Raw genomic sequence first — 27,876 nt, forward strand, 5'->3', positions numbered from 1 at the left:
AACTGCGCCGGGCGAGACCAAGGTCGGGCGTGATTGGTCAGCTCTGCGCAGGCGCAGTGAAGCTTTGCACTAGTGGGAGCAGTAGTAGACCTTTATCAAAGCATAAATAATCCTATATTTCTTGAATTAAGAGAATAATTCATTGTTCTCGAAAAACAGATAACCCTAACGGAACAGGTAAATAACATTTCCTTTCCTTATTTTAGTGTCTGTCCTATAATATAGATGCATGGTTGTTTATTAGATATGTGTTTACATCTGTAGCTAACACTGAAGACTAAAGAATTCATGAATCAACAGCTTGCACTATTCCCATTTTATATTTAAAATTGTAAATCATTGTCTTACACAGATGTCTATAAATCTATGGGCGAAATATATTGTTAAGTACAGTTTAATTTTCGGAAACACTGTTTTGATGGGTCGTATGCTGTTTAATCACTACGGTCTGAAGGTGGTAGGGTCACTTCATGGCTCATGGGTCAGGGTTAGGGTAGACTCTTCACTTCATGGGTTAGGGTTAGGGTAGACTCTTCTCTTCATGGGTTAGAGTTAGGGTTAGGGTAGACCCTTCACTTCATGGGTTAGAGTTAGGGTAGACTCTTCACTTCATGGGTTAGGGTTAGGGTAGACTCTTCTCTTCATGGGTTAGAGTTAGGGTTAGGGTAGACCCTTCACTTCATGGGTTAGAGTTAGGGTAGACTCTTCTCTTCATGGGTTAGGGTTAGGGTAGACTCTTCACTTCATGGGTTAGAGTTAGGGTTAGGGTAGACCCTTCACTTCATGGGTTAGAGTTAGGGTTGACTCTTCACTTCATGGGTTAGGGTTAGGGTTTGGGTAGACTCTTCACTTCATGGGTTAGGGTAGACTCTTCTCTTCATGGGTTAGGGTTAGGGTTTGGGTAGACTCTTCACTTCATGGGTTAGGGTTAGGGTAGACTCTTCACTTCATGGGTCAGGGTTAGGGTAGACTCTTCACTTCATGGCTCATGTCGAGTGAGCAGTGATCAGTGCTTCAGGCAAACACGACCTACTTCCATCCTGCTGTTTGTTTATATTATAAAACAAACCCAACAATAGAGTGGTGGTATATATCTCTTCTTTATTTTTGTTGTGTCTATGACTTCCTTTGTGAGCCTTTCATAATGAAGCACATTGTCGGGAGAGTGAATATACTGCTGTCGATAACCACGTCCACATCTTATAAATTGTATATTTATGTTTTTTTCTTGTACTCTTGTACTCCCGCTCCGGCGGGAGACAATCCCAGGCAACAATCCCTTTCTCCTCCATGTCGCAGTTCAATCTGGACTTCAGGGAGTCAAAGCCAAAGTTCCTTTCCCCCAATTCCTTCTCAACCATGGCCGAGATAGCCCCCACTATGAGTCTCATTGTGGAAGTACTGGGAGTTGCAAACAGCAACAATCCCTTTCTACTCCATGTCGCGGTTCAGTCTGTACTTCAGATTGATGTGGAAGTGGAAGAACCAGAGGCGCACACAGCTTTTGGCCGTGATATTATATTATATAGATATCTATATATTATATTATATTATATTACGTAGATATAGAGCTTTAGGACTCCCGACGGAGCACCCGGAGTGTTCTAGAATATTTGACAGAACACGGTCAAAAACTGTGTGTGCCTCCGGATGATATTATAAATCCAAGCCATTGCGATACATCCACTGTAAACATTAGCGCATGGTACCGTGGCCGCAAGCTTCTCAGAGCCACACCCCCACCCTCCACCTTACCCCGCCTCTCTCCTCCTCATTAGCATTTAAAGCTACAGACACAGAAAAGGCACATTTGTGGAAAGCTCATTGTGGGACTGACTCGTAGTGGCTGTAATTCTGCACCAAGGCAGAATTTCGGGAATGAGTCTTCAAATATTGTATTAGGGGCCACTAACACCTATATATAAGCATCCATAAAGTAGCATGCCATGGGACCTTTAAACCTCTGTTACCTGTCACCCTATCCACAGGGTGAATTAATCGTAATGGACCTGGCACAACGAGACAAGCTCTCGGAGCTGGTGGAGGAGCTCACCACGTCTGGACAGCAGCAGCTCAACCATGAGAAGATCAAGGAAATAAAGAAGATCTGCAGGTACGTTTGTGTGTCCAAAGAAAATCTGTTTCATATCATAACCAAAAAATGACTAATATGTGTGTTTATTTTCTTGTTGCTTTGTTGGTGTTCCTCTCAAATCCCACGGTCCAGACTATCTAATGACTATGTAGATCATGTATACGAGTCTGTGATGGCACAACTTGATAAAGAACATGCAGAAATCAGACTTTCAGCCTTCCAGATTGCCAGTGAACTCTTCTCCAGGTCACACCAATTCAGAATTCGTCTTGTGGATAACTTTCAGGTACCAAAGTTGTTTCTAATAACCAGGCCTATTTCAAAATAGTCAGAGTTTACTGATTAGACTTTGGTTAAGCTACATATCCTTTATTCACGTTACACTTTGTACTGTATAATAGTAGGGCCATAATAATCACTGATGACTACCCTAAACTTACACAATGTACCTGCAATAGGTTAATGATTCATGTTTTTAAATTTATTTAGTTATTGTGAAAAATAAAGCCAATACTGAACAGATGGAATCCTTAAAATAAACTTTTATTTTAAATGAAAGTAAAGTTAATATGGCAACTTGTTTTTATTGTCCTACGTTCCATTATAGTGTTGCTGTCCATCTGTAGACAACATGATGTGTCATTGATTAGAAATCCATCAGTAACCTGATAAACTTTCTTTCATCTTTTAGGAGTTTTTGGAATTAACTGTGGAAACTGACTCGGATCAACCTCTTCCGCCGCCAAAAGAGGTGGCCAAGAAACTTAAGATATCTGCCATCAAAACCATCCAATCCTGGCAAGCTCAGTACGGAGCGGCCTACAAGAAGCTGGCCTTGGGATACCACTTCATGAAACAAGTCAAGAATGTGAGACAGGAATTTTGGGGAAGCCTTTTTATGTATTTTTTATTTTTTCCGTTTTCTTTGTAGTACTTTTTTTTTACATTTTTAAAGTGAAGGTCCCATCGTTTTGGTCACAGTGTGTTCCATAATTAATCACTAAACAATATCTATTGAGAAGTATCAACAATCATGCTGTTATGACATATTGAACCATTCTTCTGTCTCTTTTAGGTTGACTTTAATGATGTGCAGGCCAGGACTGTTGCAGAGAGGACCAGAGAAAATGAGAGACAGAGGAGGATGGAAAGGATCTACAGAGACAGGGTGGAGACCGCTGCTAAAGAGATGGAAGGTGATTCATATTTCAGTTTTACTTATACCAATATTAGTTTACTTATACCAATACTAGTTTTCCTTTGGGAATATGATGACCCCTTTGTATATCTTAAAAGGATACGTCGATATCTATAAATTGGCATTTGCCTCTCTTACCCGGATTCAGAAAAGTTGTTTAATTCCAAATTCATCATTCTGCGTGTAGAAGGGGAGTTTGGCCTTTGATTTGGTCACCTCCATTGACTTTCAGGGTTACAGTAACACGGCTTGTGGCTATGTGAGCGGAATACACTTTGAATTCATTTAAAAAACACACTGTTACAAACACACAGAAAATTCGGCACTATTTAGGGCACTGTGATTATGAGGCTACATGTGATGCATTATCACATGTAGACAATATTGTTATCAGCCCCTGCTGGCTGGGTAGTGAGTGGTAATCTGCCTGCCTGATAACACAGTGCTGAAAAGAATTGGAATAAAAACAACTTGTCTGAATCTGGACAGGCAAACAACAATTATAATATATATATAATATATATATATATATATATATATATATAAGTATCTCTTTAATGTTTAGCAATGCTAGTCTTGCAGCGTCCTCCTTACCATGCACAGCATTTGGAACCCAGTGCTGATTAACTGTGTTATGAAACACCTACTTGCAAGTACACCTCTCTGACAATTGCTAGGAAAAGGTGTTTTCAGACAGTATTTCTAGAACTACAGACCTTTTCCGACAGCCAATGAGAATGGTATCTACAGTTTGCTGGAGACTCTGCATGGCTGAGCTTGCTTCATGTGTTTGAACGCCATGCAGAGACGCAGCTGCCCCACATAACAAAGTCCAATCCTTCTTCTGTGATCTTCAGAGTCCCACCAGGAGATCGAGACGACTGCGACGGAGATGAAATCGTGTCTGGAACTGCTGCTCCCGGACGAGTTCGGCCTCTCGGACCAAACGGCTCCGGTCCCTGACGGCCGGCCCCCGGGGGCCGTGGCCCCGGGGGCCCGGGCGTCGGCCAGCAGACGCAGGTCTGAGGAGGACCTGCCGGGGTCCAGGCTCACGGTGGAGGAAGCCCTAGGGAAGGAAACGAATGGAGGGAACAGTGGAAGGAGACCAGAGGAAGAAGAGAAGAAATGTCTGGACGCTAGGATGGAGGAAAAACCTTCAGCAGAGACATTTGAGACGGTGGAAGGAAGAGAAGAGCTAAGAACTCCAGAGGAGCAGAAGGAGGACAGAGAGGAGGAGGACACTGAGATGAATGATGTTTCTTATGAGGATGTTTTCATTAGAAACTCTGGTCTCATCTCTCATTCATACACTCTGAACATCCATGTAGAGTCCGGTGTGTATCATGCATTATAACATTTTTAATGATGTCCTAATCACAATTAAACTTTCCAAATGCATTTGTGTGCATTAATATGAATACAATTTGATAATTAGTTTTATTCTTATATTATAGTGTACTCCTCTCCTTCCGTCTCTTAGACGTCCAGCTTAAAGAGACAGAAGATAACGAGGCTGTGGTTTCCACCTTAATTGACCTCCATCGTTTAATCACCACAAAACATCTGCCAGCCGTACAAAGCTGGGTACAAGTGAGTACCCACTCACTCACTCACTGTACACACTCCTATTCACTCACTCACTCACTGTACACACTCCTATTCACTCACTCACTCACTCACTGTACACACTCCTATTCACTCACTCACTCACTCACTGTACACACTCCTATTCACTCACTCACTCACTGTACACACTCCTATTCACTCACTCACTCACTCACTCACTGTACACACTCCTATTCACTCACTCACTCACTGTACACACTCCTATTCACTCACTCACTCACTGTGTACACACTCCTATTCACTCACTCACTGTACACACTCCTATTCACTCACTCACTCACTCACTGTGTACACACTCCTATTCACTCACTCACTGTACACACTCCTATTCACTCACTCACTGTGTACACACTCATGTGACAGTCTCTCTTACTACTGTCTGTGTGCCCATGTGACGGTCTCTCTTACTACTGTCTGTGTGACCATGTGACAGTCTCTCTTACTACTGTCTGTAACCATGTTACTGTCTCTCTTACTACTGTCTGTAACTATGTTACTGTCTCTCTTCCTAATGTCTGTGTAGCCACTTTACTGTCTCTCTTACTACTGTCTGTAGCCATGTGACGGTCTCTCTTACTACTATCTGTGTGACCATGTGACGGTCTCTCTTACTACTGTCTGTGTAGCCATGTAACAGTCTCTCTTACTACTGTCTGTGTGACCATGTGACGTCTCTCTTACTACTGTCTGTGTGACCATGTGACGTCTCTCTTACTACTGTCTGTGTGACCATGTGACGGTCTCTCTTACTACTGTCTGTGTAGCCATGTGACGGTCTCTCTAACTGTGTCTCCAGGTGTTCACCAAGTCGGGCCCCGGGCAGCAGCAATTGTTGAGGTCTGCACTCCGTCTGAAGACGACTTTAGAGTCGCTCCTGAAGAAGGAGAAGTTGCTCCACATTGATTACAAGACCAGGATACGGAAAGTGGTGAGTCCTTATTAAAGAACATTAAGTAACTACCAGTTAAACATAAGGCTGATAGTTAAAGGACGTTTGCTGTGCATTTAATCTGTTATGTCAGTTCACAGTATTAGAGAATATTGTAGAAAATATAGATTATATAGAGTGAATCAAAGTTCACTCATCTCTGCTTCTGAATATTTAGCTGGCAGTGGCATTGAGTAAACATGGTTTCATGGTTTCAAAAGTGAAACTTGAGTTTGTATTTACCAACGCGTATAGAACTTGTATAGAAAATATGAGATGGGAGGAAGCTTACTTTATTTAAACCGACCGTTTTCCATGGGGTGGACATTACAACCTTTCTACAGATATAATGTCGATCTTTATGTGTGCCTACATGAGATACTTATAAAGCTGCACATACGGCCTGAAAAAAGAGCATAAAAACATTAGAAACTGGACTGTACTGCCCTCAATGTACCAACAGAGGGCGCTACGAGAACACGAGACGTTTAAGCAGACAACCGGCCTCCTCTCAGTTGGTCCCACGTTCATGAAACGCAATGACCAAGCAGACGCTGCGATGCAGTTGTGAAACTTTATGGTTCTGTGTCGGGTTTTAGTGAGTGGACCAATCACAGCCCTTGCTGCTGCGTCGCCTCAACGGAAGGTTACACTTTTTGGGAGGTGCGCGTCGGGCCCTTGCGGTGGACGCAAGGAGGGTCCGCAAGGACGTAAGGGGTCCGTCACCCCCTTGCGTTGCGTGAACGTCCGACCATAATCAGCCCTTTAGTGTTACTATCTATCGTCTCTAAAGCTGCTGCTCCTTCACTGGCAGCATACACATCACATACATCTCATATACCAAATGTATCTTATCTATATCATTTGATATAGATAAATATATGATATATTCCCTGTGACATGATTATAATAAACCCTAGTCTCGCAACTAAAGGTCATTATTGAATATAGTAGTTTAGTATTGGCAGGGACTGCTCAAATTCATCTTAAGAAATACAATAATAATCAAATCTATAATCTATGATCTTAAAGTTCCTGTCAGATCCAGCATATTGAAGCTGCTGTAGGACCAGTTGAATCATGCATTACTTTCCTCAATATAGATAATCCACTACTCTAACCATAACCCTATCCACTATAGATAATCCACCACTCTAACCATAACCCTATCCACTATAGATAATCCACTACTCTAACCATAACCCTATCCACTATAGATAATCCACTACGCTAACCATAACCCTATCCACTATAGATAATCCACTACTCTAACCCTATCCACTATAGATAATCCACTACCCTAACCCTATCCACTATAGATAATCCACTACTCTAACCCTAACCCTATCTAGGGTGTGTTTGTGGTAATCCTCAACATGGTCTGTGAGTCAGACCTGCCATACCAAACTGTTGATCATTGACACATTCAGTTATCCCGAGCTAATGCCAGTTTCAAGTTACCAGTTTATTTACATTGACCTGGGATATGGTCTGGCACTCTCTCCAACATCTCATTTCCTTTTTGCCCTATCAGCTTTCAACGTGTGTACTCATTTATGTAGCTCCCATTGGGCTTGCAATGGAATTGGGGAGTGAGATACAGGAAATATTAATAGACAAAACATTTGGGAATGGAGAGATGGCAGAGAACAGACATGATGCATAATATGATATTATCAGTCAGAATGACAGCGAGGACAAGCGTTGGAGCTAGCTTAGTGAAACCTTTCACTGCTCAAAGCATCCACTATAATGTGAAATAATACACAGTGTAATACTGCCCTCAGGGCTGACAGTGAAGCCAGGTCTGTATCTTCCTTACTGTCTTTAGTCTAATGCTGCGTTCGCTACTATAACTAGCTTAGTTAAAATACCCAAACCCACAAAGCCTTCACAATAGGATAAGCATCTTATAAAATACTATGATCATTTATACAACACCATTTTAAATCCGTAGATGGTGAATTCAATTTCTTCAATAATTAAAGATTATTGAAAAAAAGTGGAATAATAAAAGTATAAAAATCCCTCTCTTAAAGTAGTACAGTGTGAATCCATCTTTGGTAAAGCAGAGGCGTGTGACATTGACGGAGTACCGTGCATCTTCTTCTGCCTGGTTATCACTGCCAGGGCCCACTCTCCCCGCACCAGCAAGCCTGCACTGTGATAACGACATAACTTAGAGCCCCTTTATCATAATTAGCTTTTCCTTTTTAGCCTTAAAGGCCTTCTATTACTGGGCCGCCCCTATCGGCCCGCTGACAGGCCTCAGGAGGGCCTTGTCTCTGAGCATCTCAGGGTAGACGTTGGAATAAAGAAAGACAGGATCAAGGAGTTGGTCTCAAATTAGTTATTTGCACCTTACCCCTAAATTAGTGATTGGTGAGGGCAAAAAAGTGCCTTTCAGTTAGTGATCCCTAATTAATGTGTTGCACTCAAAATATAAAATAGGTGACACCTTACACTGTAAGTAATTGAGCATTCGAACCATAAGTTCTGAAAATCCAATGACATCAAATACTGGTGGTACAAATGACTCCTACCAGGAATACCAGGGCAACAATGAATCATTTGAGTTCACTTATGGCTGGAGAAAGTACAGAGCTCTCCCTGCTGGTTGAGCTCCAACTCTCGGGTGAAATGCGTTGATTGTCCCTTCAGTCCCCGTCGGACAATGGCCGGCAGAGCGTCTGTGGCCCTACTGTCTGTGGCCCTACTGTCTGTAGCCCTACTGTCTGTAGCCCTACTGTCTGTAGCCCTACTGTCTGTGGCCCTACTGTCTGTAGCTCTACTGTCTGTGGCCCTACTGTCTGTAGCTCTACTGTCTGTAGCTCTACTGTCTGTGGCCATACTGTCTGTGGCCCTACTGTCTGTAGCTCTACTGTCTGTGGCCCTACTGTCTGTAGCTCTACTGTCTGTAGCTCTACTGTCTGTGGTTCTACTGTCTGTGGCTCTACTGTCTGTAGCCCTACTGTCTGTGGCTCTACTGTCTGTAGCTCTACTGTCTGTAGCCCTACTGTCTGCGGTATGTCCTAGGGTTACGGTTAGGGAGGGTAGGGTTAGGGTTAGGGTTGCCGAGGGCGGTAGGGTTAGGGTTAGGGTTACCGAGGGCGGTAGGGTTAGGGTTACCGAGGCGGTAGGGGGCCCTGGTCTGTTTCTTTGGGCCGATTCAGCATATTGAATCGGGGAGGAATCACTCGGATTGGTTTTTCAGCTTAAGAAAATCAGAATCTGCCAAACATAAGTGAGCAAAGAAGTAAATGACTTTGTCGAGAGGCTACGCACAAAAAGATTGAATCATTTTCCACTTCATCTGATCATTCATCATTTTCAAATATACTAAGCGCTGCTTTGGTTCATGTTTGTATATATCCACAGCCCTAGGTCTTTAATGGTGACTACAGACTACCGCCACCTGCTGGTAGGGAGAGTTATTTCCTCTAACGCTAGCACCGAACATGTGAGCCGTCGGCTGTAGCCTTTGCGGCAACTTTTGGTCCAAGACACAGGCGATGCAAAACAGTCACCCTTCGTCTGGGCTAGTTCTTGGACGTCAGTTTGGTGTGTCAGTTCCATTACGAGTCCGAGGGTGAAAAACACATGGGGCTGTACCCTCAAAGTGGAATGGAAACCTTGATGGGAAAGGGCTGCAACTGTCTGGACCATTACTGCAGATGGATCTGGTTGAGCTGTAGTTAACTGACCTGATTGTACGCAACACAAGGACATAAATCAACACAACTATTAGTCAACAACTTTGATTTATCACATATGGATCTAGTCAAAATGAGTTCAAGTTGGAAAGATATTGGATATTCACGCTCCCTAGTGAAGCTATCTTAAGCGGGTAAGTAATGGTGGGTCTAGTGGTGAAATCTGAAAGCATTTCTTTGTTGCAAATAAATGGCATAGAAATATCTATAATATAGACGCCGCATTGGCCTTTGGATCGTATGTCAACTTCTCCGCCATATTGGAGACTAGAGAGACTAGACTAGAGATCCCAGTAAACAGGGAAGCTGTCGATTGACTGATCCTTTGACACTTTTACATTTACGCTTGAAGGTGTTTTTTAATTAGGTCTATCAAGTTATAGGATTGAACAGAGAATAACGAATCAAGCTGTTGAGAACTCGACTCACACTCTGTAACGGCTGAACCACAGAAAGAGGACTCATTAGCACGACTCAGAGGACAACGTCTGGATGATAAGAACGGTCTTTACTAGAAGAAACAAGGTCGGTTTGTGGAAGGTACCGCTTGTATATAATTCAAATTCACAAAAATGTATCATTCAACAGACGCACACACACAGAACCCACACAAATCCACCCAGAGTCGCCCGTCATTATCCACCGGGTTGGGGAGGTGAGGTGGAATCAGCAGAGGTTACCAGACCTGCCTGGCTGGGTTAGTTAATGTCAAAGCCGCTGGTGTCCAGATTACTGGAGTATTCCAGTTGTCAGCACGACTGAAATATGTGTGGAATAAAATAATACAATAGATGTTGGTTAATTGTTTCCCATATTGCAAAGCTCTAATCTCTGGCCACTGTCTAAGCCTTGAAGGGGATTTCCTTCAGTTCTCTCAGTTCACACCAAAACTTCAATATGTCATGCTATGAATAATTAAATAATTATTTCAATATTTACTGTCAATTATTTTGTCTGTAAAAGTATTTAAATTCAATGCAAAAATAATTGAATCGTTATTCATTGGGATATTGGAATGTATAAATGAGTTGGAATGTTTATAGTAGGCTCTATATATTTGGTTGACACTGGACTTTACTTCTCACTGAAAGTAGTTCAGTAGTAGTTTAGTCTTTCAGAATGTTTTTCTGCACTGATTCGCTTCCAATGCTTTAAATGGGGACTGAAATAATGTTGTTAGTTAATGCGTTTGTTATCCCAATGGGAGAGCTAGATTCACTTGTCGGGAGAAACAATGAAGATGACTCTTCAAGCTTTTTCACGTCCTTGCATTTTTTTCGTCTTTTGTACTCACTCGCCTCTTTCCTTTCATGGTCTTTTTATTGTCCTTCTTATTCCCCTACCTGCTCCATTCTCCTTTCTCCGGTGTGTGACGGTTCACCCCCTCCCCCAGGCCTTTGCAGGCTTACACCTGACTTATGGGTGTACGGTAATAATTTGCCAGACCTTGGCGGGCAGAGTCTACATTAGCATATAAATAGCAGGGGCACTGCATGCTCATCACAGGCGACTACATTTAATTTTTGGTTTATAAGATGGAATGGGTTTTTAAACGCACAACCATCAAACTGCTGAGAAAAAAAAAGATTCAGGAAAATTGTTAATTTGGCCCCCTTAGATCTTTCTAGATCATTTATTTTAGTTCTTAAGAGTCCTTCTAACTTGTAAAGGAGAAGACAGAAGGAGGACCAGCGTTGTGCATGTCGAGGTGGCCCAGGGTGTTGATGTCTAAATCAAAGTGTCCCAAACCTTTGAGCGGGGACATTCGTTACGTTCTAATGCTTCCTGGACGTTACCTTAGCTTTCTTTCTTTACTTCCCCTTAACCATTCTGGCTTGTTTTGGCAAGTTGCTATACTGCCAAGTTCTTTGTTTAATCAGCAAATATTTGTACATATAGTATATATAGTCAAGCATTGAATGTTCTAGCACATGCATTGCATGCCATTTGCTACATGTCCATAATATACTTAAAACCACTAATTATTATTTATTACACATATGTCTCTCCCTGGGTAACAAGTGTTTATTGATAATGCATGCAGTCATAATGACGCATTAGAATTAGCTGCCACACTTCAACCCCCAGGAAATGTTGTTGGCTTTGTGTGAAATGGTGTGCTGCTTCTGCATCCTCAACAGTCCCAAACATCTCCCCTTCCATTCACAGCCAGAACAGCATCCATATTTTAGCCGAGCTTTGGGCCGTCAGCAGAATGCTTTCATGGGAAAGCTAATTCTACCCCACAACCACAAGACGTACAGCCATGCCCTGTGGCCAGACAGCAGCCCGATGTTATCAGGGCTGAATTAAGGTGAATTAAAGACATGGAAAGGCCCAGGAAGAAAAGGGATGATGTTAGGGCAGGTTTTTCACTGTGCAGGCGATCAGTCCTGGGCTGCAGGTCATTGATCAGAAGCAACTGGCCGGGCCAGCAGACAAATGAAACCACACACACAATGAAAAATGGACACCCAACATTTGTGATCATATAGTTGTATATTTGCTAGTATCTGCGCTTGTTCATATTTATAAACTTAAATGTGGATTTATAATTGTTTGGCTGCACAGGATGTCTGCGGTATCTGTAAGTGTGCCTCTCCTATACTAGTTTAAGTAGATGGTAATTCTACACTGTGCACCGTGGACCTGACACACACACTCACTCACTCACTCACTCACTCACTCCGCTATGACCCCTGTGTGTAGTGGTTGTTCTGCGTTGTAGCCCAGCCAATGGTTAACTACTTTGCCAGAACATTAAGAACCATAAATTGTGCTCTGTTAGCAGCTCATCACGTGACCCTGACTGAAGAGAGAACTGACACAGCAGCTCACCCTCAGCGCTAGAGCCCACTACATCACACACGCTGCAACTTTAAACATGTTTAATCGAACCCTCTTGGCTTTTATCCTGTGTTCTGAGGTCAAGGCGTGACGGTTGATGAGGGAATGGGACAATATAAAGTGATTCAAAAGGCTCCAGAACGGCCTCCTGACAGAAGAGTTAAAGCTGAATACCTGAACATAACATGTCCTCCATTGCATAGTATGTTTATTCAATTGGAACTGGTTTTAGTGGTGTCAAATAATGCCTTCATTTTCCACAGAGCATTTTAGGAAGTCATTTGTGCCTGAATGATTAAATCCAGACTAACACACGGGAGCAGCACTAAGGGTTCCCGTCAGGCAGGAGCACAAGAACCGGCTGTGGTTCCTCTGGTTCCTCTGGTTCCTCTGGTTCCTGTGGTTCCTCTGATTCCTCTATATACAGTATATATATATATATATATATATATATGGTATATAGCCTACATAGATAATATACTATATAGTCTACTATAGCGTGCACAGGAGAGGAAAAACCATCAACAAATCAGGCCAACTGTTTGCAACAAAGTTTGACTTAAGGATTAAAGAATAATTATATATAATAATAATTAAAAACAGTATTATCATTCTATATAATTATTTATTTCTTGTGACACTGGACAGATTCATTGTCGCGCCCCAAATGCGCTGTGGTTGATTCCCCGTGGTTCATAAGGCGTCTCAGATGTTGTCCACAGCTGCACACTTCTCTCTTCAGACGCGGCCCGCTGCAGGAGGGGAGGAGGACGATGAAGATGAGGACGACTTTGAGGAAGTTCCAGAGAAGGAAGGGTTCGAACCTCACATTCCTGACCACCTTAGAGAAGAGTACGGTTAGTCTAGCACGCACACACGCACACACGCACACACGCACACACGCACACACACGCACACGCACACGCACACACATTATTAAATAAGCTAGCCTCTGCCAAAGGATTGTCCATGTTTACCATAGGAATAGTGGTTTTATTATGTTTTATCTATATTCTATTATGTTTAAGAAGTGCTTTTATGTCTTCCTGCGTTAGTAATGAGCCGTAATGGATCCCTGTTCCCTAATCCTTTAAGTGGAGCCCACGCTCCAGAACCCACGCAGACTTCAGAGCGGTGTGAAGCCCAGGGCTTAGCCCAGGACCTCTTTTAAATTGCTTTATTTGGTTATAGGTTAAGGCCTTTAAATAACCTTCTTGGATACGTCAACACTGTTTGGGGCCTTTTCTGTCGGGTTCAGCAGATCAGAGTCGGATCACAGATCAAAGTTCTCTGTTGGTTCCTGCTCATATTTCACTGGTCGCTCTGATCAGCACTCTCTGAAGACCGGTTGTTCACAATAGAAGGAATTGACATATCCAAATATGAACAATATTGTTCAATGTAACATAGCAATAGCAGCCTTTTAAGCTTTTTATAGCTTGTATTTTAATGCTTACACATGTTAAGAAAAAGTAAATTATCGAGTTATCGAGTATTAGTGAGATATCGATCAAGCTTATCTAAATAGGATATTTCATATGATCAGATCCATTCAGTCTTGACTCCTTGTTGGCCACAGCTCTCCCTGCTGCAGCCGCCGCTGGTCTTCAGCTCCAGTATGAAACGGCTTCTCTGGGCTTGTCTTTCTTTCTGTTTTGAAGTCGTATTCCAGTGGGACATGCGTCATAGTGGGTCATAGGTCAATCATTAACCATCTCTGGGTGTTATTGCTATGTCAGCCACACATTATGTTTAGTTCACAATAGACGGGTTGTAACATTGTTCAAATTGTTATCTACAGCCATGCTGTGTTCTGTGTCCTGTCCCCAGGCATTCACATATTAAAGCCTTCCACTAGAACAGCCTTTTATTGCATTGTCAGCCATATTCCAGCATGTATCTCTTTGTCAATCACTTGGGTTACGCGCGCGCGCGCGTGTGTGTGTGTGTGTGTGTGTGTTTGTGCGTGTGTGCATGCATGCGTGTGTGTACACGTGAGCGTATGACTGTGTACGTGTGCGTGTACATGCTGTGTTCTTTTAGAGAGGGTGTACATTATACGTTCTCTAATAGCACTTCTCTGTTGTCTGCTCTAGCTGGTTTGTAGGTGGGACTGTGAACTTCCTTTCCTCATGGATCCGACCACCTTCCACGTCCTGTTACCTGGTCACTAAGGCTGCGTTGCTCTTTTCTCTCACCTTGCCCGTTCGCAATCAATTAGACACTAATGTAGTGAGATTGTATCTCAAGGGCCCAAAACTGCAGGGTGTGTGTGTGTGTGTGTGTGTGTGTGTGTGTGTGTGTGTGTGTGTGTGTGTGTGTGTGTGTGTGTGTGTGTGTGTGTGTGTGTGTGTGTGTGTGTGTGTGTGTGTGTGTGCGTGCGTGCGTGCGCGTGTCAGGGTGTGCGTGTCTGTGCACATGTGTGCATGATGGCTGTAACTCAGGGTGCAGGGGCTAATAGAGACTCATTAAAGAGGTTGCATTGTTAATTTGGCATGGCCCCTGCAGATCATTAGCAAACTCACTAATCACCCTGACACTACCTACACACACACACACACACACACACACACACACACACACACACACACACACACACACACACACACACACACACACCTGCCAGCGTGCTTGGGTTATAGTACAGCAGCCACGAGCCCTCCTCCTCATCATCAGTATATTCAGTGTGGATGATCTTACAGAAAATACCTTGCATATGCCAATCTTTGATATTTTGTTCTGTTTTGACAAAAGTGCAAATTACATGACATAACATTACATTTATTTAGCTGATGCTTCTATACAAAGCTACTGACAATAAGTTCATTCAACCATGAAGTTATGACCAAGAAAAATCACGATTAATGCGAGTACATAACATTCATCCACTAAGCAACCTGCTCCAAGTGCTACATTTTAGAACGCAGGGATGGAAAAATGCAGTCCAATGATTTTCTTTCCTGGCTGAGATGCAGTCTGAACAGACCCTGCCCTGACGTCAGTGGGCGGAGACTAATCAGGGTCAGCTGATCAGTGGGCGGAGACTAATCAGGGTCAGCTGATCAGTGGGCGGAGACTAATCAGGGTCAGCTGATCAGTGGGCGGAGACTAATCAGGGTCAGCTGATCAGTGGGCGTAGACTACCACCGGTAGCTAGTGCAGGGGGGGGGACTCGAGTTGGTGGTTAGTTAGGGTTAGGGTTAGTTAGGGTTAGGGTCAGGGTTAGTTAGGGTTAGGGTTAGTTAGGGTTAGAGTCACCCGGGCTGCTGCAGAAGTCCTCATCCTCTGATTGGCTCAGTGTGTGTTTCCACAAACAGAAATGGAGAGAAATTTTAAACACGTGAACTTGAATTCTGAATCAAATCAACAAACGCGTTGAAGTCACTTCAGCTAGCCAGTGACTAAATGAACCAACAGTTCTTCTTTGTGTTCCATGTACAGGTCTGGAACCCTCAGCCTCCACCTCTGCAGCTCCACCCCCCCAGAGAGCTCCACCCCCCCAGAGAGCTCCACCTAAGAGGCCCCCAGCGGCCTCCTCCTCCACTGCCAGGAGGCTGAGGAGGAGGCTGGAGGAGGAGAAGGACCCCACCTGTGCAGCCGCCACACTGCACCTCCTGAAGGGACAGATGGGCCCCTGCACAGGCCCACGGTGAGAGGGTGAGGGTTAGAGAGGGTGAGGCCCACGGTGAGAGGGTGAGGGTTAGAGAGGGTGAGGCCCACGGTGAGAGGGTGAGGGTTAGGGTGAGGCCCACGGTGAGAGGGTGAGGGTTAGAGAGGGTGAGAGGGTGAGGCCCACGTGAGAGGGTGAGGGTTAGGGTGAGGGTTAGAGAGGGTGAGGCCCACGGTGAGAGGGTGAGGGTTAGAGAGGGTGAGGGTGAGAGGGTGAGGCCCACGGTGAGAGGGTGAGGGTTAGGCCCACAGTGAGAGGGTGAGGGTGAGGGTTAGGCCCACAGTGAGAGGGTGAGGGTGAGGGTTAGGCCCACAGTGAGAGGGTTAGAGTGAGGGTTAAGGTTAGGCCCACAGTGAGAGGGTGAGGGTTAGGGGTAGGCCCACGGTGAGAGGGTGAGGGTGAGGGGTAGGCCCACGGTGAGAGGGTGAGGGTTAGGAGGAAGGAGGAAGGAGGAAATTAAACTGTTGATCAAAATATATATATATATATATCTTCATTTTAATTTTTTATTTTATAATTATTATGCTATATACTATATATACTTTGCACTTTATTCTATTTTCGGCATTTCCTCCCAGTGCTAATATGTTTAAATGAGTTACTGAAAGCAGTGTTCTGAATTGGGATCATTTAATTGTTTTTAAACCTATGTTGAGAGTAATAGAGAAGAAAATATTTAAAATATTGTTGCCAGTGGCCTGTATGCATGGCCTTCACATGGTTTTGCAAAGCTGTACATGTCTTAAAGAAATTTATGTGGATGTTTCTAACATTCTCATATAATGAGTGTTTTTACATTTCTCACTGTGCAAATATGTTTTTAAATGAGTTTCTGAAAGCAGTGTTTTAAGATGCGATATATGTAATTATAATTTCTAAGCCCATGTTGCAAGTATAACAACAAAAAAAACATTTAAAATGTTGATGCATGATTGTGGACTATATGGAAATAATACAATTCCAGATCTTCTGGAAAGGTTTTTGGTCTTTTGGTCTTTTTGGCTGTCATAATTCAGCTTAATATTTAATATATTGTTATTGTTATATTGCTTAAGGCACACTCATTAACGAGAAAACGTCAAACTGGTACTGCATGTTGAGAAGGTTGCTGACCCCTGATCTAAGCGGCCAGTGGTCAAAGTTTAGGACATTCTAATATTATCTCTTATTTGGTCCACCTACATGCACACAGCTCTTATTTGCACATTTGATACTTTTCTATTCATAGTGATATGTAAGTTTATATCAGTTGGGTGAATATTTATCTTATTAGGGTGGTGAAGCCACACTATTGTAATCACAAGTCTGCTTCCAAGCGTCCAGGGACTCAGCGAGCTGCCCGTTAGCATTGCTAGCATTAGCATGTTAGCATGCACGCAGAATGTCAGGAACACGACGAGTTGGCTCAGGTGACCGTGACCCGTCCAGGTCAGTGTCGTTCACAGGATGACGTCTTCTCCTCTCTCTTTGGGTCCGGCTCTCGTCCTGTTGGCTGCTCACCATGGGCCCAGGGTCTCGGAGCCCCCCAGCCCTGCTGAAGGCCCCTCCCCCGGGGGGGGCCGCGGGGCCCCTGACGCCCCCGTCGTCCCCTTCGGTCTGGACCTGTACTACTGGGGCCAGAAGCAGCCCGGGGCCGGCAAGATGATCAAGTGAGTGGCCCTGCACACACAGCTTATACTAGGACAGACAGAATGCATTTCGTCATATTAGTCCAGATCTGTTTGAGTTTACATCAGTGTGTTAAAGTGTGAGCCAGTTCTGAGCAGTTGAATCTGCATTGAGGAAACGGCTCCACTCATTCTCGTCTCAGGAAAATATGACACATGTCAACTTCACAATTCATTTAACCCTAACCCTAACCCTAAGGTTACCCTAACCCTAAACCTAACCCTAAGGTTAGCCTAACCCTAACCCTAACCCTAAGGTTACCCTAACCCTAACCCTAACCCTAAGGTTAGCCTAACCCTATTTTGAAAGATGTGCCCGAAGTTACTACTTTACAACCTCATTGATGACCCACATTTAGAAAAACATGTATTTTTAATTCAGCCTTGGGTGCAATCGAAGCGTAGTGTCTGTGTGCATCCACCTTTAATGAATGCATGCCATGCGCGCTCCCGCGGCCGGGACACAATTCTTATAGGGGGTAACTACATTCACCGGCTTCCTCCATCTTCTGCGCCATCTTTCTAAATAAATCGCTGTTTCTCATTTTCCGACGGCGACAACAACACGTATACCGTCTCCTTCTACTTTCGGCTCACGGCCCCCGGAAAAGATCTCGAGCATGCGCAGAACGTGAACTCCGAAACGATGTTGTTGACATGCAGGTAGAGACCGGACTATGAACGACTTATCTAGGTGTTCTTATCCGAGTTGTCCGTTCACGTGCCGATTTTTGTACGAAGTAGATCGGATAAAGGTGTTTACATGCATTTTACAAGTCCTGTTGAGGTCTTATTCGTTTAGTTACCCGATTATGACTCTGTATGTAAACGTACAGTATGACTGTCATTTCGCCATACTTACGTAACCGAACTGAACAGAACATTCCACAGCCTGTTGTGATCTATTGCTTAAATATTACGTTGGGTTACGAAGTTATGTTTTAAAACCCACCATGTACGCAAGTGTAAACGCAAACAGCATAGCTGCGTGACTGCCTGCTTTGAACGAGTGTTATTATTATTATTTTAAAATTATTAACATATTTTTTAACCATTTCTTTTAAATTAATCGTTTAGATTAGTCGACTAATCAAAACTTTAGTCGTTATAAAAAGAGTCCTTAGTGGCAGCACTAGTGAACACCTGATTATGCACGAAAAAAAAATACCGTCATATACCGTGAAACCGAAAAATACTGTGATATAAATTTTTGGTCATAGCTCCCAGCACTAATCTGGGTTCATCCAGGAGGGAGTTCAGTTGTTTGAAGCGTCATGCATCTCAGGACACAAAGACTCGTAGCGAGCCGTAGCATTGGATCACACGCTCATTGCTTTGAAATAAAAGAAAACTAAAAAGGATTGATGCAGGTCTGAGCAATGTCAACATCGCAGGTCTTAGGAGTGTAGGGTAAACAATGCAGGTCGTAGTACAGTAAATAATGTGAAGGCCAAAGGTCGTCGTCGGGTAAGTAATGTGAACAACGCCCTTTTAGAGGATGGGTGTTCTGTCATGTGGTTAGGGTTAGGGTCATGTGCGTCTCTCTCCCCCTACAGGCGGTCGTAGGTTAGGTCATGGGTTTATGTTTTACTGTCTCTCTCCCCCTACAGGTGGTCGTAGGTTAGGTCATGGGTTTATGTTTTACTGTCTCTCTCCCCCTACCTATAGGTTAGGTCATGGGTTTATGTTTTACTGTCTCTCTCCCCCTACAGGTGGTCGTAGGTTAGGTCATGGGTTTATGTTTTACTGTCTCTCTCCCCCTACCTATAGGTTAGGTCATGGGTTTATGTTTTACTGTCTCTCTCCTCCTGTTGTCTCTCTCGCCCCGCAGGTCGACCTCCCAGCACCGCTTCTGGGTTCCCAGCGAGGTGGACGAGGAGACGGAGAACCCGGAGATGTTGGCGGAGAGCAGCAGCAGATACATTTCCTTCCCAGGGACCTTCACCCCCGTCTCCCACCACTGCAACGCACCGCTGGGGAATGGAAAACTGTGCCCCCGACAGGACAGGCTGAAGGTAACTCTAGAGGACCAGACTAACACCTGGTGTAGCAGCAGGTAGACTGGGCCAAACAGAGAATGTCAAAATACTAATCGATATATGCTGTGAATAGCTTGTTAAAGGTGCCATGACGCGCCACCAGGTGTGGTGTGATTGGCCGTTACAAGCCGTTTTGGAAATCAGCCCCTTATGACATAACAGGTGGGCGTGTCCCCCTAGATGTGTGACGGATAGATGAGCAGCGTTTGCTACAGTCCACTGGGTCGGCTGGTAGACTGGTCTATCCAGCACACATCTAGCTGGACACGCCCACTTTCTGCCCCTTATGACTTCATAAGGGGCAGATTTCCAAAACGGCTTGTAACGGCTACTCACACCACACCTGGTGGCACGTCATGGCAGCTTTAAGGGCACATTCAGAGTGTTGACATGTCTGTGATGGCCCTGCTGGTTTATATGTTAACCAAATGGATGTTTACTGCTTGGAATCAGTCGCCCACTGATTCCATTTCTAAACGTTCCCCCAGTGCCCGTTCCACGGAGTGATCGTTCCTCGCGACGCCCGCGGCCAGCCGAGCCGGGCCGAGGACCGGGCGAGGGAGGAGAGGGAGGAGCGCCGGCGCAGGGAGAGCCATCCTGGTGAGAACAAGAACGGTATCATTATCAGAGGGAGAACGGTATCATTATCAGAGAGAACGGTATCATTATCAGAGAGAACGGTATCATTATCAGAGAGAACGGTATCATTATCAGAGGGAGAACGGTATCATTATCAGAGGGAACGGTATCATTATCAGAGGGAGAACGGTATCATTATCAGAGAGAACGGTATCATTATCAGAGAGAACGGTATCATTATCAGAGGGAGAACGGTATCATGATCAGAGAGAACGGTATCATTATCAGAGGGAGAACGGTATCATTATCAGAGAGAACGGTATCATTATCAGAGAGAACGGTATCATTATCAGAGGGAGAACGGTATCATTATCAGAGAGAACGGTATCATTATCAGAGAGAACGGTATCATTATCAGAGGGAGAACGGTATCATTATCAGAGAGAACGGTATCATTATCAGAGAGAACGGTATCATTATCAGAGGGAGAACGGTATCATTATCAGAGAGAACGGTATCATTATCAGAGAGAACGGTATCATTATCAGAGGGAACGGTATCATTATCAGAGAGAACGGTATCATTATCAGAGAGAACCGTATCATTATCAGAGAGAGAGAACGGTATCATTATCAGAGAGAACGATATCATTATCAGAGAGAACGGTATCATTATCAGAGGGAGAACGGTATCATGATCAGAGAGAACGGTATCATTATCAGAGGGAGAACGGTATCATGATCAGAGAGAACGGTATCATTATCAGAGAGGGAGAACGGTATCATTATCAGAGGGAGAACGGTATCATTATCAGAGAGAACGGTATCATTATCAGAGAGGGAGAACGGTATCATTATCAGAGGGAGAACGGTATCATTATCAGAGGGAACGGTATCATTATCAGAGGGAGAACGGTATCATTATCAGAGAGAACGGTATCATTATCAGAGGGAGAACGGTATCATTATCAGAGAGAACGGTATCATTATCAGAGAGGGAGAATAGTATCATTATCAGAGAGAACGGTATCATTATCAGGGGGGAGAACAGTATCATTATCAGAGAGGGAGAACGGTCTCATTATCAGAGAGAACGATATCATTATCAGAGAGAACGGTATCATTATCAGAGGGAGAACGGTATCATTATCAGAGAGAACGGTATCATTATCAGAGGGAGAACGGTATCATTATCAGAGGGAACGGTATCATTATCAGAGAGAATGGTATTATCAGAGGGAGAACGGTATCATTATCAGAGAGAACGGTATCATTATCAGAGAGAACGGTATCATTATCAGAGGGAGAACGGTATCATTATCAGAGGGAACGGTATCATTATCAGAGAGAACGGTATCATTATCAGAGGGAGAACGGTATCATTATCAGAGAGAACGGTATCATTATCAGAGAGGGAGAATAGTATCATTATCAGAGAGAACGGTATCATTATCAGAGAGGGAGAACGGTCTCATTATCAGGGGGGAGAACGGTATCATTATCATAAAGGGAGAACAGTATCATTATCAGTGAGAATGGTATCATTATCAGAGAGGGAGAACGATATCATTATCAGGGGGGGAAACGGTATCATTATCATAGAGGGAGAACAGTATCATTATCAGAGAGGGAGAACGGTATCATTATCAGAGAGGGAGAACGGTATCATTATCAGAGAGGGAGAACGATATCATTATCAGGGGGGAGAACGGTATCATTATCAGAGAGGGAGAACGGTATCATTATCAGAGAGGGAGAACGGTATCATTATCAGGGGGGAGAACAGTATCATTATCAGAGAGGGAGAACGGTATCATCAGAGAGGGAGAACGGTATCATTATCAGGGGGGAGAGCGGTATCAATAACAGGTTCAAACAGGGAGAACGGTATCATTATCAGGGGTAGAGCGGTATCAATAACAGGTTCAAACAGGGAGAACGGTATCATTATCAGGTTCATTATCAACAAAATCAGTTCAAACTTTCTATGATTCGGATATTTTTTCAACAGACTTTCCAATGTTGTGTTTTTTGTAGTATTTTTTTTGTATTAGTATTTTTTGTTTGTCCTGTGTTTTGAATAAGGCAATATAAATAATACATGATACCAGGCATTGATAGGATTAATATATTGTACATTATCGTGGAAAAGGCAAGTAAAGACAGTGGTCATTATCCTCATTATCCTGCCCTCTGCTAGTGGACTGTTGGTTTTGTGAGTCCAGGGTTTGTGTGTTTGTCACAGAATCTGTGTGTGTGTGTGTGCGTGCGTGCGCGTGTGTGTGTGCGTGTGCGTGCGTGTGGTAATTGAAGGCACACTGTCCAGTGAGTTGTGAAATGGCATCTTTTGTTACTAATTGCATTATTGATTAATCAGTCAGCAAGTCACCAGTACAGTGACTTACACTTCTTCTACACCTCTATATTGATGCCATATATTATTCTAGCAAATATTCAACATTTTAAGGAAGTGATGACTAAGTGTGTACAAGCTTATTTTAGCATTAAGCTAAAATACTCTCAAATTATTTTATAATTAAATGATCCATGGAATCAACTGGCAAAAAGTGTAGTTGAATACACGTTGAATGACAATGTGTGCTCAGACTAGATCTGAGCACACACACACACACACACACACACACACACACACACACACACACACACACACACACACACACACACACACACACACACATAAATAACCATGTGCATATTTTCAAAAGCCATATATCAAACGGTGTGTGAGCCGTATGAGGCTTGAATAGACCAAAGACCACACACACACACACACACACGCACATGCACCTCAGCTGGAAAAGCTAAGAGGTGTTGACAGAGCAAAGCATCCTGCTGCCCCGCTCATTGACCAGAAGACTCACTGTCTGTCTGTCTGTCTGTCTGTCTGTCTGTCTGTCTGTCTGTCTGGCTCTGTTGTTAATGTCTACATTTCTCTGTTTATTACACTCTTTGTTTTCTCGTGTACGTATTACGCCACTAGGCAGTGGCATTCTTTGACCTTGTGATTGTCTCAAATCTCAAGCTTTCCTAATGAGAAATCACAAAAAAGGTGTTGAAAACCACATTCTGATTACATTGGCTATGCGATGGAGGACACATTTAAGCTCACACTAATACAAAGACAACACACACACACACACACACACACACACACACACACACACACACACACACACACACACACACACACACACACACAATGGCTCAGAGTGTAAGTTGAGCCCTAGCTCTTTAAGCAGTAATGAATCTCTTAAACACACCAGCTGCTTTTCGTTAACACTATAATTCTTTGTCTGCGTTTGTGTGTAATAAAGGGTTGGCCTACTTGAAAGGCCCATTCCAGGGTCAAGCTCAAATGACACACACATTCACTCACACATTCACTCACTCACACATTCACTCACTCACACATTCACTCAATCACACATTCATTCACTGACTCATACTCAATACTCAAAGACACCAAACCAGCGTTTTAAAAGTTAGTAATTTCATTTGGGGGCATTACTTGAATTTGTGTACATGCTTTAATGTTAAAAATACACTTTATTACTATTATTTTCCAACTGTTAATTTCTGCAGAACCACTTTGAACCCAAGGTAGAAGTTGATCCTGTCCCTTTAAGGCCCGCCCTCCTTAATAGCCCAGTCTGCTCTGATTGGTCAGGTCGCCCACTCTGTTGTGATTGGTTAAACAATTAGCGCATGTCGGCAAACCCTCAAGCAGGCCCGAGCCGCTATAAACATTGCAGGTATCAATGGCTTTGGTTCAGCAAAACCTTGAGAAGTCTGGCAAACAGCCTATAAGACAGCTTGACCACACATATGCATGTAAACACAAGTACACACACCCACTCAATTTCGACGGAATCACATCTGCCAACTAATGTCCATGAAAAGAGCATAAGATTAAATAATGATGGAATGAGCAGGTGGCAGTAAAAGATGTGAACGGGACAACTGACCTTGTTTCATATACGACACAATATGGAACTTATGGTCTCATTCTAGACGTAATAAACTATATATGTTGTGTTTAACTTTGTATTAATTCAACAACATGATAAAAGATGAAATTGCATTAGTAATAAGAATGCACAATCATAGTAGGTACAATACAATTCATGTGCAATTCCATGTTTTTTTTCTTCATAAAATCAATTCGTATCATATTAAGTCAACACCGAAACGACAATGAGCATCCTTAATGAGCCTCTTTAATTGATCCTATCATCATCTGATCACTAGAACCAAGAAACATGTCGCCTGATGGGTTAGGAGCATTGACAAAGTTAAATCAAAGTTATATATTGTTTGGCTGAAGACCAATCTCATATCTGTTCCGTTAATTGTACAAAATGCCCTCCTTGGATTAAAGCTTATTTGTGGATGTTTATTTCAGACTGGCAGGATGTGGAGCTGATGCGGGACATCGAGGCGGCGACGGGGGAGGACCTGGGGTCCGAGAGGCTGCTGGGGAGGGGCAAGGGCAAGGGCAAGGGCAAGGGCAAGTACTCCAACCTCAGCGATCTGAAGAAGAGTGCCAACACCTCCCGCTCCAGGCTGGAAAATAAAGTTTTCAACAAGTATGTTATTGTAATGAATAATTACTAATAATTCATTTTGATTTATAATTACTGTAATTACCAACTGCTACTATATGAACAGAGTAGTTGTAATGTTTTTTGGTTTTCTCTCACCTCCTTGTCTTGTTCCCAGGAGCTCAATGCGGAGAGTGACTGAGGTGATGAACAAGATCGATAGTAGAAAACATGAAAAGTTCTCTAATCAGTTTAACTATGCACTGAACTGAGTTGGCATCAACCATGACCATGTGGTACATTTGGGCTTGGTTGTGGGGCTGGCCGTATATAACACTGTAGACCTGCCACCAGAATGAAACCTAGCCGAGATCCAGCGTAAAGAAGGAAAGCATCAGGATAAGACAAGGCCTAAACATCAGGATAAGACGTCTGAAAACACCTAAACATCAGGATAAGACATCTGAAAACACCTAAACATCAGGATAAGATGTCTGAAAAGGCCTAAACATCAGGATAAGACGTCTGAAAACACCTAAACATCAGGATAAGACGTCTGAAAACACCTAAACATCAGGATAAGACGTCTGAAAACACCTAAACATCAGGATAAGACGTCTGAAAACACCTAAACATCAGGATAAGACATCTGAAAACACCTGAACATCAGGATAAGACGTCTGAAAACGAAGCACAACCTCAAGTGCCACATTGACCCATTTAAATGTTAAAAAGTATGTGAATGTAATGTTAATGTTCTAAGGCTGTAAGTTAATGGATTCGTGAGAAGGTTATTGCTGTTTATTGTGAAAACATAGTTGGCTCATTTAACCACCCACTATAAAACATTTTATGTTTAATATAATACACATTTGCACTGTATAATATGTGTTGGTCTAAGACAAGCAGTGTATCTAAAAAAAAATGTCTTTGTTTGCCAAGATTTTATTAACTTTTTCACTTAACAGTGAAGCATAGACTTCACTGTTATATATTCAATATTCACTTAGCAGTGAATATTGATTGATGCTTTACATTTGATAAATAGGCCTTTCTGGGTTTTTTCAAAAGTTTGTATTGTTCAATTTAGAAATTATGTGTTGTTTCCATTGCCTTAACTTTCTCCTGTTTTAGATAGTGGACTGATTATTAAAATTATCATTAACGTTCTATCCACATTCTCAAGTACTGTGTTGCTTGATTTAAGCCACCCGTTGTATAAATTCCATTATTCAAATATAGAATATCAGCAATTGTTTAGTTGTTTATATTTTGGCTATCTGTTTTTGTCAAAGGCTAAGCTGAAATTGGAGTGGTTTAAAACGTTTGAGTTAATTTATATGAAACATGTTAATATTGGTGAAATGTAGGCCTACAATAAGTCTACCTCGTTGTATTTATCAATGATCTCTTCTTCTTTAGTGTTCCACAGTTATTCCATAATTTATATTCTCCACCAATGAGGAGTGGCCAAGGGGGCGGAGCGGACCTGGCGCTGCGTTCAATACAACTCGGAAGATAAAACGAATTCACACTTGAAATAATAATTGAGCGGTTTTCCAGCGGGAGTCCAGGGCAGGAATTCGGAGTCATCCAGAGCTCCGACCTGACGTCATTAACAACATCAAACACAGCGGCCTTTAACATTATTATACTATTAGAAATGTCGACGTTTTGACCCATATTTTGAGGTGTTATTATGCAACATGTGTTCACACCGTTTATATTTCACTCGGGTTATTATAGCAATATGTGAAATTGAACAGCTATTTTACTGATTAAATAAGCTTTCCCGTGTTCGTCTCCTCTCTTACTCTCAAAATAAGCATAAATTGCAGACGAATCATTTCGGAAATCGGAATCTTCAAAGTTGTTTGAACGCTATGAAGGTCCTGCTGCTGCTGTGTGTGTGTGTGTGTGTGTGTGTGTGTGTGTGTGTGTGTGTGTGTGTGTGTGTGTGTGTGTGTGTGTGTGTGTGTGTGTGTGTGTGTGTGTGTGTGTGTGCGTGCGTGCGTGATAAAGACATTAGGCCTATACGGCGTAAGACATTTACTATATATATCGTTTCCTTAATTATTCACTATCACTTCAATGCAGAGTAAATATTCCGACCGTCGTCAGCTGCGCAGGGTTGGCCTCCTATAGGAGACGACCTCCTTCACCTAACGTGGCTCCTATAGGAGTCGATACGACCTCCTTCACTTAACGTGGCTCCTATCCTTTAACTAAGATCCAATATCCTTTAATAGCCTTTAACTAATATCCTTTAATATTCTATTAACTAATATCCCTTTAACTAATATCCTTTAACTTATATCCTTAAACTAAGATCCTTTAACTAATATCCTTTAATATCCCATTAATTAATATCCATTAACTATGATAATTTAATATCCTTTAACTAATATAATTTAACTAATATCCCCTAACTCATATCCTTTAACGAATGTCCCTTTAACTAATATCCTTTAGTAGGCCTATCCCTTTAACTTATATCCTTTAACGATTGTCCCTTTAACTAATATCCTTTAGTAGGCCTATCCCTTTAACTAATATCCTTTAACGAATGTCCATTTAACTAATATCCTTTAGTAGGCCTATCCATTTAACTAATATCCATTAACTATGATCATTTAACTAATATCCATTAACTATGATCATTTAACTAATATCCTTCAACTCACATCCTTAACTGAACGACCCTGCAGCAGTAGCAGTATGCCGCCAAACCAAAGACATCTTGATATCCATCATTTGATGACAAAGTCCCATAAAATCATAAGCCATTATGGGGATTTAAATCATTTGGTGATGGTGTGTCGGAATTCCTTTCTTTTTTCAAACGGAGATTGCTATTGTGTGTTGACATAAAGTAGAGACACCAATAACTAGGCCTACACCTGGTTGTCCGTAAAGGTTACATTAACGATTGAATGAATCAAATCAAATCTAC

General features: G+C 42.8%; 1 protein-coding gene across 1 annotated transcript; it reads left to right on the top strand.

The window, feature by feature from the left end:
• Positions 1-64: 64 nt before the first annotated feature.
• uvssa (UV-stimulated scaffold protein A) lies at positions 65-26,662 on the top strand. The gene is made up of 15 exons (XM_084468988.1): positions 65-177; positions 1,989-2,113; positions 2,228-2,381; positions 2,787-2,963; positions 3,171-3,291; positions 4,151-4,627; positions 4,774-4,883; positions 5,716-5,847; positions 13,150-13,264; positions 15,849-16,056; positions 17,589-17,726; positions 19,576-19,759; positions 20,272-20,383; positions 24,785-24,968; positions 25,102-26,662. Exons 2-15 carry the CDS (start codon positions 2,004-2,006, stop codon positions 25,193-25,195), a joined length of 2,316 nt encoding a protein of 771 aa, XP_084325114.1. The 5' UTR covers positions 65-177; positions 1,989-2,003; the 3' UTR covers positions 25,196-26,662.
• The last annotated feature ends 1,214 nt before the right edge of the window (positions 26,663-27,876 follow it).

The sequence above is a fragment of the Micromesistius poutassou genome (assembly GCF_964030765.1).
Source record: "Micromesistius poutassou genome assembly, chromosome: 6".
Taxonomy (NCBI): Eukaryota; Metazoa; Chordata; class Actinopteri; order Gadiformes; family Gadidae; genus Micromesistius; species Micromesistius poutassou.

Coding starts and splice junctions, on each gene's coding strand:
- uvssa (XM_084468988.1), top strand. CDS start 2,004: ATGGACCTGGCACAACGAGACAAGCTCTCGGAGCTGGTGGAGGAGCTC. Junction 2,114..2,227: donor GAAATAAAGAAGATCTGCAG/GTACGTTTGTGT, acceptor CCCACGGTCCAG/ACTATCTAATGACTATGTAG. Junction 16,057..17,588: donor GGCCCCTGCACAGGCCCACG/GTGAGAGGGTGA, acceptor CCATGGGCCCAG/GGTCTCGGAGCCCCCCAGCC.